This window comes from Rhinolophus sinicus, chromosome 3 (assembly GCF_057876585.1).
Source record: "Rhinolophus sinicus isolate RSI-liver-muscle chromosome 3, RSI-T2T, whole genome shotgun sequence".
NCBI lineage: Eukaryota > Metazoa > Chordata > Mammalia > Chiroptera > Rhinolophidae > Rhinolophus > Rhinolophus sinicus.
Window position 1 is genome coordinate 21,374,160 of NC_142503.1, and position 12,191 is coordinate 21,386,350.

Below are 12,191 nucleotides of genomic sequence, written 5' to 3' on the forward strand. Positions count from 1 at the left end.
CAGACAGCCTCTTCGATAAATGTTGCTGGGAGACTTGGAAAATCACATGCCAAAGAATGAAACTAGACTGTTATCTGTCACCATGTACCAAAATTAACTCAAAATGGATCAAAGACCTAAACATAAGACCTGAAACAATAAACTGCAAAGAAGAAAGCATAGGTACTAAACTTATGGACCTTGGGATCAAAGAGGATTTTAGGAAATTGACCTCAAAGGCAAGGGAAGTAAAGCTAAAACAAATGAATGGGACTATATCAAACTAAAAAGCTTCTGCACAGCAAAAGAAACCATCGACAAAATAAAGAGGCAACCAACTGAATGGGAGAAGATTTTTGCAAACAACGCCTCCGATAAGGGGCTAATATCCAAAATATATAAGGAACTCATACAACTCAACACCAAAAAAACCCAAAAATCCAATTAAAAAATGGGCAGAGGACCTGAACAGACATTTCTCCAAAGGACATACAGATGGCCAATAGACATATGAAAAGATGCTCAACATCACTAATCATCAGAGAAATGCAAATAAAAAACACAATGAGATATCACCTCAAACCAGTTAGAATGGCTATCATCAACAAGACAAACAATAACAAGTGTTGGAGAGGCTGTGGAGAAAAAGGAACCTTCATAAACTGTTGGTGAGAACGCAGATTGGATGCAGTTGCTATGCAAGGCAGCGTGGAGGTTCCTCAAAAAATTAAAAATAGAAGTACCATATGACCAGCAATCCCTCTCCTGGGTATCTATCCAAAAAATCTGAAAACATTTGGCCATAAAGATATATGTGCTCCGATGTTCATTACAGCTTTATTTACAGTAGCCAAGACATGGAAACCACCAAAGTGCCCTTTGACAGAGGATTGGATAAAGAAGACGTGGCATATATACACAGTGGAATATTATTCTGCTGTAAGAAAAGATGAAATAGTGCCATTTGTGACAACACGGATGGATCTTGGGATTATTACGCTAAGCGAAGTTAAGTCAAAAAGTAGAGAATCATATGATTTCACTGGTATGTGGGATATAAAACTGAAAGCAACAAAGGAATAAGACAAAAACTGATAGACATAGACAACAGTTTAGTGGTTACCAGAGGGTAGGGGAATGGGTGGGAGCGTGGGGGTGGTAGATGAGGGTAAATGGGATCAAATACATGGTGATGGAAGGAGAACTAACTCTGGGTGATGAACACACAATGTGATATATAGATGATGTATTACAGAATTGTACACTTGAAACCTATGTAACTTTACTAACCATTGCCACCCCAATAAATTTTAATTAGGAAAAAAAAAGAAAAATCAGAAAAAGTAATTTTCAATACAGATAAAGGCTAATTTCTGATAGAAAGAGTATAAATTATTAAGAAAATGATGAGTAACAAACAACTGGCAGTTAAAAGAGAAAAATAATTGCAAATGCCAGCAATTACTAAAAAAAAAAAAAAAAAAAAAATTTAAAAATGAGACACACTTTTTTACTTATATTGTTAAGAAATGTGATGGTATCCCACAGTTAGTGAGGGTGTGAAGGAAAAGGCTCACTCCTATAGTTTTTGGAAGTTTTAAATAATCCAACTTTCTGGTGCACAATTAATTAGCACATGTTCTTTGACCTTGTCCCAGCCTTAGTATAAGACTCACAAAAAAGTTTGTCAACAATATGAAGATTTAATAGCAAAACACTGCAAACAACACCAATGTCCATCGAACAGATAGATAGCAGTTAAAATATGGCATGTCAATACAAAGGGAATACCATGTAGTCAATGCAGAGAAAGAGGGAGACCTGACTGTGCCCTTCTCAAAGAGCTCCAAAGATGCCTTTTGTTAAGAAAGATGCAAATAATGTAAATAGCGTGATCACTCCTGTGTTTAAAAAAAAGGAAAAGAAAAAGACTTCAGGTAACCCTAGCTAGTCAATTCTCACTAACCCAACCCAACTCTGGAATCCTAAGTTCAATTATAATAATTCTTTATCTGAATTTGTGTTCTTCAGGAACCAAAACAGTTCAAAGATCAAACGGATACTTGTACATATATTAAAAATATATATGTACATGCGTGCCTCTTTTTTCCTGGAAGAAATCAAAACAAACTGTTGATATAATTCATCTTTAAATAAGAATTTCACTTCTTATTTTGTGTTTCTGCATTATTTGAATTTCCCATCTTTATGCATTATTTTAAAATAGTGTATTATTTCTGAATTTTAAAAATTCTTAACCTTATCTATTATTTTTAAATGTCAACAGACCCTTGTAAAGAGAGATTAATAGTTCATTTTTAGTCATTGTACTTCTATGTATGTAAAAGCCAATTACCAGTTATTTTTTAAAAAATTAAACACTGTAAGAACAAAAAAAGGAGAGGAAAATACAAAAAGAAACATTAAGTGCAACTGTTTAAATAATAAATTCTCAGAAAATTAAAAACTCTAAGATCCCCAGGATTTCTCACTAGAAGAGGAAAGAAACTGTATTTAGGAAATGAAAATAAAGTTCATAATTAAGTATGAGACTGCAGAAATATTTCCCAAATGTTTATTTTTCACACCATACAGTTAGGTACTACTCACCCAGCTTGGAAAATCAGACCAAGTTGGAACTCGCTGACAGAGGTCCCGGAGGATGCGTATGATAATCACACAGGACTGCAGACCATTAGCTCTAGCCTTGAGAGCAACACAAAAACCAACTGAATTACTCTTAGAAATATTGACAATATCCCTTGATGAAAAAAAGTCAAAATACCACTGTTCAATGGAAGCTCAGATAAAAATAAAACAAAAATAACCACACTTATAATTGGATTAATGAGCTGCCATTTACAGCAATATTTTATGCCAGGGTTAGTATTTAAAAGCTGGTATTTTAGGTCAAAGTAAACAGATTATACAAGAATAATATTTCTTGATCCCCTGTGGACCTTGACCTGTGTTCATTTAAATCAGTAAACTTAAAAAAAAAATCTGCCTACATTAGAAATAAAAGAAAAAGTAAAGAGCTAAAAAGTTTGTCTAGGGACTGAGAGGTTAAGGAAATCTGTTTGGTTTCCCTTCTGTGCCTTTGCATGATTGCAAAGTCACTAAACCAAACAGCTGCTTCCTCACCTTTCACTCCCTACACTTATTAACTTAGAGAAAGAGGGGGGAAAAATCTTAAAACTATACACAAAGCTTTAAACACATATTCCATTATTTAAAGCAAAGTTAATCTGCAGCCTTATGGAATACAATATATGTACAAAAACATGTGATGTTCTTAAAGAAGTCAACTGTAATAGTCACTAAAAATAAAAATAAAAAAACCCAAACTACAAAACACCCCCAAAACCTAAGTTTATTGTCAAATGAATAGTAACTGCAATATGCAGATCTTCAAACTCGGCTCTCTATGTTAACATGTTTTCTGAAATTTAATTTAAAATAGTGTTGCTTGGGCAATGTTTTGAAATGTTTAAACACAGTTAAACATGTTGTACTGAACTACTCTCTCATAAGGCTACAATAAAAAAGTAAAATGATGTTCCGAACCTGGAACCACTTAGCGTGGCGTAGAGCAGCCAGAGCGTCAAGGCATTTTTGCCTGTCCAAGACGTCCGGTGGGTCTTTCACCATACCCGAGGTTACATCTAAAATGGATTGAATTGGCAAAATGCAGTGAGGAATGGGTGTTTGACCAGGTGAGCAAGACACTTCCTTAAAGTAGCATCAGTGTCACATGAGCCATTTGAGAGTTTATCAGCACTTGAATGCACCCAGGGAATCATTTTCAACAAATTTACATAATCCAATGACAATTAAAAGGAAAATTAAACTCAATTTAGAAGTATACTCATTTCTGCAAATATGAACCCTACCCGCCAAAATCCAATCAGAAGGAAGGATTACTGGACACAACGCACCAGCACAAAGATGACAGGACAAGAGGGAACACAAAAATCCACCTTAATAAATGAGAATGTAAAATAAATTATTGAGTTTGTTCAGTATTCTAAATGGTCATAGGTTATTCTGGGGCTACGAATTATATACAAAGAATTAATGATAAATATGGAATGACAATACAGTAATAATCACGGAAAAAATAAAGAGGCCAAAATAGGCATTTCTAAGAGTTCACTACTTTCTCTTTCACAGGGGGATTTTAGCTGTAAGGGAATATAAAATGCCCTTTAAAATCCAAAGTTCCCATAAAGTGTTCCAAAGAATAACTGGAGGGGAGCAATGGGTAGCGTAGAAAAGGGCAGTAGGAACTAGCATGGTTAAATAGAGTAAGTATAGAAATAGAAGAGGTGCAGTAAGCAGATGCTTTGATGATAATATGTAAGGTCTAACGTTATAGTAACAACTGATTTTAATCAATTATTGTTTTTAAACATAAATGAGCTACATAAAACTTGAGAAGAAAATCTGAACTTAAACCAGGCCAAGAGGTTAACTTTACATTCATAAAAGTAGTTGGAGGGCCAGCTTTGTATTCTTCTAAACATCTCTCTAAAATGTGTGTAAATGTAACAGCAAATTTGCTAATCAGTTATTCACAAGTAAATAGCAATTAAGTCAATCTAATTCACAGCTCTTGGTGATTTTAACAGTATAAATATTTTCTTAATATAGGGAAACTATATACCAGGCAACTAATCTATTGTATTTAACACTCTTCTGGCTAAAGAGCACCAAAATTATGGGGCATTTAGGATATTATTTAATAAATCATTGAGGGCACCAAATGAATATTTGAGGGAAAAAGAAGAAAAAAGTATATGATAAAAAAAATCTTAAAGATGATTTTATTTTAAGAGTAGTACTGCAACTCTGAGTAAGGTACTTGACTGTATATTTTATATGAGCATTCAGAAATCTTAAGAGATACTTGTCTTTATTTTGAGTAGATAACATACAAAAAAGCGTATTTTAAAGTGACAAAGAATTCCATCCAGTCTGAGCTTTCTATTATTAGTTCTTACTCCTCAAAAAATCAGATAAACACAGATTTTTCAGAAGACTTTAGAAGGGAGATTTACAAGATAATCAAAGAACGCTATGTGGTATTCTGAGAATAAACACTAAGAGGAATCTGGATACTAAAAAGAAACTATCAAGACAAAAATATCAGTAGTTTTTAAAAAGTAATAATCTCAAAACCTGCAAGAGCAGCTACCGAATCCAAAAATATACTCAACAGAAGAAATGGGCTATTCTGAGGTAAGAGAAAGGAACACAGGAAAGCACAGCTCACTACGGAAGTAAAAGAGAAAGGGGAAAAAACAAAAAAACCACTCCCCAAAGCAGGGCTACAGAACATGCTGAAGGACCCTCTTTTTCCATGTCCCTATTTACTGACATTATTTGCTAAAAGCTAGAATGCAAATAGGTGACAATGTGCAATCTCTTTCTAAAAGTTTCTGAATTTCTAATGTTAATTCAGAATGTTATAGTTTCCTCCAATAGTTCCTCATATAGTTTCCTCCAAGAAAAATGTCTTTTTGCACACAAGCATTCATGACTTTGGAAATTTTAATTAATGACAGAATTTCAAAGACGCCAAGACACCTATTGCAATTTAAAAACAAATTAAGAGCTATAAGTAGAAAATTTCTGTTAAATTTAGAGTGTGGATTTTTGCACCCATTTTATAGTTTGAGTGGATTAACCCCTTAGATTATTGTACTAAAATCATACTTGTTGCCTAATACCCAGTTAAAACAAAACAAAAAGCAGTTAATTTCTTTTATAAAAAAGCAAATTCTTACCCTACATGAACGTATTTAATACATTTTAAGGGGTTAATCACCAGTTAGAAGACATGCTGTGTCCACACTATTTTATGATTAAAAGTTAATGGGAATATATTAATTTAAATTAACACGGTTATGTAAAATATATAATCCACCCAACCATTTAAAAACTAGTGTGAACACTGCTCAATTCTAGAAGAGACAAAGACAAAACAAACAAAACAGCCACACAAAGGACAATAAATGCCAGGCTCTGCATCCAAAATCCTTTCTTAATCAAATGGCAGGTGTGACACTGAGCTTTTGAAAACCTTGGTCAAAAATCCTTCCGATGTCTTGGCAGCAACCCCTGACAGGAATCAATCCCCTCTGCTAGAAGGCTTTGGACCGGGCCTGATAAGCTACAGGTGGAAAAAAACACACATAATACTTGACTTGCTGCAGAAAACACTCTGTAGCAAGGGTTAGAGCATTTTGAACATTTCAAGCTTCAAGTCAATTAAATATTTACTTAATATTTAACTGTCAAACACAGTACCGTAAAATAGATCTATCATGTGTTTAACAGTTATTTGGGCAATTTAATCACTTCCTTAAAATCATGTTTGGTATTAAATAGGACCATTAAGCACTAAAGAGGCTACCACACTACGCACAGTCACAAGTCTTGTAATTGACAATTGCTCTTCCGGCAAAGCCTTCCTCACCCCCTGTACTAACTCCCCAAAGCAAGCTATAGGCTTTAAATGATTTTAAGACACAGAGCATTGGGAGCTGCAGTGAGAGAGAATACATACCATTATTCTGCAGCAAGAAAGAAGCAATCTTCATAATGAAGCTAAAGACATGGTTTACTGCAGTCATCTGCAGCAAAGTACACTCGTATCAATGTTTCTACACTTTTTGCACATCAAACTTTTCAGCTCAGTGTCTTGGAAGTAAAATCTTTCAATTTTGGACTGATCATTTCTCTCACCATAATATTTATGAAATTCAGAACAATAATTCTAAATCAAGTCTGGGTCAGACAAAAATATAATTTTGTTTCCTTTAGAAGGGATAGGTTATCAAACACTCTACTAAAATATGATACAATTAACTTTTGCAACATAAAAAAATGACTTGATACTGCACAAATTAAACTAAGCCTAAATATAATTGGACAAAATGTGCTCTGAAATAAAGTTAAATGCTTATACAAGTATAATTTCATCTTATACAAGTATAATTTCATCTTAAGTATAGCAACTTTTTATTTATAATATATATTAGAAGATTTTTTTCGAATCCTAAAGTCAATATGCTGCGTATGAATTGATCAGATTGACTCAGGAGCTGTGTGTCCAGCAATATCCATCACCAGACCTTAAGTGGAAACTCGTGTTCATATAAAAGACCCTTTATCCAAAACCCATTTATTTTTAAGATGAAAAGCTTATACAACATAAAGACCTGATACGGTATACAAAGTATGCAAAATTAGACATGTCTCCCAATGACCACATTTTTGATAAAATGTTCTTTTCCTGGGTTGTAGAAAGCCCAGTATCTTAAAAAATTGCATTGCTGTAAGCAAACAAATTTAAAGTGACAGTAACTGAGAGCCTACTGATGCTATTTTAAACAAATTTTAATATTCAATATATAGTATTCTTTTCTTCTTTATATCACAAATAAATATTATATAACTCCATAATCAACAAGTTAAGATGTACAAAACAACATGAAAGGAAACAAAGTAAATTTTATCTGACCCATAAAACAACAGAACCAATATATGGCAGACACTGACCATGCTTTTTGGCTTATAAGCTTTTGAAGCTTTGAAAATGTTACAGAATAGTCCCTAAAGCAACATTGCTGGCACCAGCAGGATTTCATATTCTACAATTGTAAAGAAGTTTAAAAACCCTGAATTGTACTATAACTCACTACCTCTACACCATTTATTTTTCAGTATCTCTAGTATCACATTGGGCTCAAATACCCAAATACATGCATTAGGATGGTCTGTGTTTATGAAAGCGCTCCAAACCAAAGAGCAACCTCAGAGAACTAGAAATATTTACCATAAGACAAGCCAAATCCATGCATGATTACATATATAACAATGCCTCTTAAAATATAACTTATGAGTATTTAACCAATTTTATTTCTGCAACTCTTGCCTTTTTTGTAAGACAAGAACTTCTTAATATAAATTAAATTTGTGGCCCCTTACTAGCAACTTTTAATTTTTTCATGTGTCGACTATGCCAGTAAGAATAATTTTGAACTTTTTTTTTTTTTCCAGAAATCTGAGGTTAGCAAGAAAAGAAAAAAAATCAAGAAAATCAGTAATACCACGAGTGTTTTATAATCAAAGTCCAGTACTAAAAAGAGCATTTACTTTCTGGGAAATGATCTTAAGCAAAACTGGTTGCTATATAAGTCAAATCCATCAAATTCTTATGTAATGCCAGCATGTTGCCTTCTAGGGCTTAATGCCATCTTAAAGAGTAGGTAAATGAAAAAAAAAGTTAATAGAAAAGTAGAATGTTTAATGGCTTTCCAACCTCCTTCCCTCATGTTCTCTTCTCGAATAATTGGAGATGTCAGGGTGATAGTGACTTGCATTTTAGGTTCCACACATGAATTCAAAATTATTGCGGCTTCAGACACAGCACATTTTATGTCATACTTCTCAGGACTTATAACCTATGTAATGAAGAGTACAAGAAGTTACTTGGACCTTTTACATTATCAAACAAAGCAGTTTCACTATGGCTCTTTCATTTTCTCACTACCCCAACCATTTTATAAGGACTAGGTCATATACTACTTCCTCTGAGAACCCTTGCAATAAATGCAAGTATTATTAAACTCTGGCTCCACCTTCTTTTTAGAATTCTTTGAACTCCCCTACATCTGTTTCTGTAAAATGGGGACAGCAATTCTATCTAACCTATTGGATTGTTGCAGGATTAAGTAAATCAACTATATAAAGCAATTAAAACAGTGCTTGGTACATACATAGTAAGTACTATATAAACGTTAACTACGATGATGATAAAGAATTAATTCTATTTCTCTTGCTTACCCACTTGTATAATCAAGTATGTACTGATTTGGAAAGAGCATTCTGCTGTTAGCTTAACTGTTTAACCGTTAATTAGTTAGGATATAATAGTTCCTGCTGTGCAGTTTTACCAAGTACCACAACTAGGATCAAGATGTTCCTTATAAATTACATAATTCTTTCAAAGTCCTCAAAACTTTTCTCCCTCCTCAGAGGGTAGGAAGTAGACACACGATGCCAGTTCTCCTAGCTCCTGCTGGCTGGTAAAAAGACTCATCCACAGTTAAGAAACTTCCTATCTGGAACAATGGTAATACAAAGCAAACAACAGTGAGTGGCAGAGTTGTCAGAGCTTAATTGAGTTCAATAGTGTGCGCTTCACCATCCCTTTTGTTACTGTTGCTCTGCTGTGGTCAGCTACTACTTATTCTAACTCAGTGCTGTAGAATACACATTACCAGTGAAATGTCTATTCCTAGATTTAGAATAGAATACCTAAATAAATAACAAGGTTTTGAAATGACTTTTATACATTAAATTGTTCAAGGAATCTTTATTTTAAATTTCAGTTTGAGATTCTGACAAGCTAATATATAAAACTTTTTAAAATTTAAACTTGGAAAAACTGCTTTTACAGGACTGAAAAAGGATAGTCTATTAACCATGCATTACCATGATTTGCTAATTGGACACTGGAGAAGTTAATTCTTACCATTATAACATGTAGAAAACTGAAAATAATCACAAGCAAACGGGAAATTTGAATCAGCAAGACTATTTCATTAACTACACTTTCTTAAAAACATGTATTCAACTAAATACGCAAGAGGTTCATGAAATTTAAAAATTTTAAACGTGCTATACATGGGCTTTGTTTAAAAAAAAAATCACTTTCTGTTCTGAATTGCCTTCCCTCTGATGATTCAAATCTCGGAAAAAGAACAGGAAGAGGACATGCAATTTTACATTTTGAAACAAATTAGCAAGATGGCTTCATGCCAAATATAAGCACTATAAAATCTAAAAGATAAAGTAGAAAATAGCTCTACCAATTTGCACAATCAAGGAAAAAAACTCAATATGGAAAGTCAAGCCAAAATTTTAAAGGTTGGCTTAGGTTTAGGCTTTAGCACAGTTAGTTCTGCCAGAAACTTTTGAACCAGACAAGGGGTGAAAATGAACATTTCCATAATACTTACAGCAAGTTGTTTGGGTAGGTTTTCTGCAATACGGCTTAATAATGTCTTTGAAGGTTTCTCTGAACACAGCAAAACAAGGTTGACATTTCTATCTCCTCGGAGAAGTAATCCTTTTGCCAATACTCCCACTCGCAAAACTCCTTTTAAAGCTCTGCAGTAAAATCAAATCAAATTATGACATTTCTCAACGAGAATCAAGATAATCTCTAAACACAATAGTAAATTACTTTTATATTATTAATTTTTCATCAACGAGAGTATAAAAACATTCAATATATTTAGAAGTATCCTTCATTTAGATAAGAAATATGGATAAATCAATCAATCAAGAGCTAAGTTCTCACAGGGGCAACTGAAAAGCAAATATTAATGTTTATGTGCACACTTTACAAATTAAAATGACTCACTTCTAATATAATACAAAAATGTTTCCAAATAAGGGGAGCACGAAATGTTATAGATCATAATGTAAAACTTGATATGAAAGATGCTACTGAAAGATGCTACTGACACTTGGACTTTATCTTTTATGGTCAATACATTAAGAGAAAAAAATTGTTACAACAAAGACTGAATGTCGGACAGATTTAACAAATAAATAAAAACTGAGTATCAGCTGAAAGCAATTAGAAGACTACAAAAGCAGCTTTGAAAACAGACTCAAAATAGTTTTATATAAATTTAAATAATGCAGTTGAATACATTAAATACCTAGCACAAGCATAAGACATGTAGACTAACACTAGAGAGGCTTCACTTTGTAACTTTTACTTGAAGTGTAGGAAGTCCATGTAAGGCAAAGCAAAAACATACAAAGTAGATAACCCTGAAAACACACCTGTCTTTACCTCCCTCTTTCTTATCATCTCCCTCTTTGCTCTTACTCTTCTCATGTTCAGACAAACTGTCTGAAACAAGTTTTAAAGCACGTTCAGTAATAGAAACAATCTTCTGAACTGCCTGTAATTCCTCTTCAGTTGGATAAATAGTTGCATGTTTTGTCATTACATAACGGTCATCAGATGAGTCAGGACGACGTAAGGGCTAGAGAAAAAAAAAAAAGTACTTCATTAAAAAAAAAAGTCAATTATGGAAAATGTCCCTTTAAAACTATCTTCTCCTTTATTCCATTTCAGTACAAACAAAAATGCAAACTGGAAACTTAGACCACCAAGTGTGTATGTATATATGTATATATGTGTATATATACATTGTCTCAAAACATGTACAATTGTAATACACACCATTAAAAGTTAACGAAAATATTTTTTATTCAACTATAAAAACCAGTAATTCTGAAACTTTTTTTGCTTTTTAATAAAATGTTTTGAAGATGATTGTTGTGTTAAGACAACTGAGAAATGAGGAATGCTATTTTCTAAGTGCTCTCTAGAAAACCAACCAACCAACCAACCAAATTCTCTTGTTTTCCATAGTCTGAACTTCTATAAAATGTTCCTCACACCCCAGGTGTCTCTTCTTTTACCCAGCTTCTACAGAACACAGACTCTAAGATGCAGATCTTTCCTACAGTTTTCCTAATTCACCAGCTGTGGTGCTACTACCCGTCCTCTACTCAACTCAGTAGTAGTAGGTTTTAGATGGCCGCAATTTGAAGAAGGAAAAAAGATTCTAAACCACTAATAATGGAAAAAATAACTATGGGCTAGGTCTTATTTTCGGAGAAACATGGTATACACGAAGACAGGAGCTAAGAACCTATATTAAAAAAAGGAAAAATTCAAAATCAGATGAAAAAGTTATATTGAGATTACAAAAGTCTAAGGATTAGTCCCTGAAACTGTTATCTTCTAATATTGAGCCAGTCTTCCAGTTTTGCCCCCACATAAACAAACTGGACACTCACTGCAGGCCCCTGTGGCTGAGGAGGCATGCCTGGTCGGACTCCCAGAAGGCCCAATGGACCCGGGGGACCATGAGGATAGCCACCATCAGGCATTCGGCGACGATCATCCCAGTGATGCTGTTCTTCCTCCATTCTTCTCCAGTACATGTCCTCTTCGTAACGTCTGAAAACACACAATGACATTAGAAGCCTATAAGAAAACTACAACCCAAGAACTTACTTCAATAATGACATAAAAATTTTTCAAAAAAAGGCCCCAAATCAGCCTGACATGTTGCTTTTTTTCCCTACTGTACCTGGTTTCCCTTATTTGC

At 33.7% G+C, this 12,191-nt stretch overlaps 1 protein-coding gene across 4 annotated transcripts in view; it reads right to left on the reverse strand.

Moving 5' to 3' along the window:
- ZFR (zinc finger RNA binding protein) overlaps positions 1 to 12,191 on the reverse strand; it is a 69,553-nt gene that overhangs the window by 15,473 nt on the left and 41,889 nt on the right. For 2 of the 4 annotated variants that reach the window (XM_088796469.1, XM_088796468.1), the window contains 6 exons: positions 11,878 to 12,040; positions 10,849 to 11,054; positions 10,011 to 10,161; positions 8,309 to 8,450; positions 3,547 to 3,644; positions 2,590 to 2,685 (listed from right to left, as the gene is read on the reverse strand). In XM_088796469.1, coding sequence (XP_088652595.1) covers positions 2,590 to 2,685; positions 3,547 to 3,644; positions 8,309 to 8,450; positions 10,011 to 10,161; positions 10,849 to 11,054; positions 11,878 to 12,040 — 856 coding nt within the window. The remainder of the gene's footprint in view (positions 1 to 2,589; positions 2,686 to 3,546; positions 3,645 to 8,308; positions 8,451 to 10,010; positions 10,162 to 10,848; positions 11,055 to 11,877; positions 12,041 to 12,191) is intronic. The other 2 variants (XR_016020602.1, XR_016020601.1) reach the window with 1 other exon arrangement.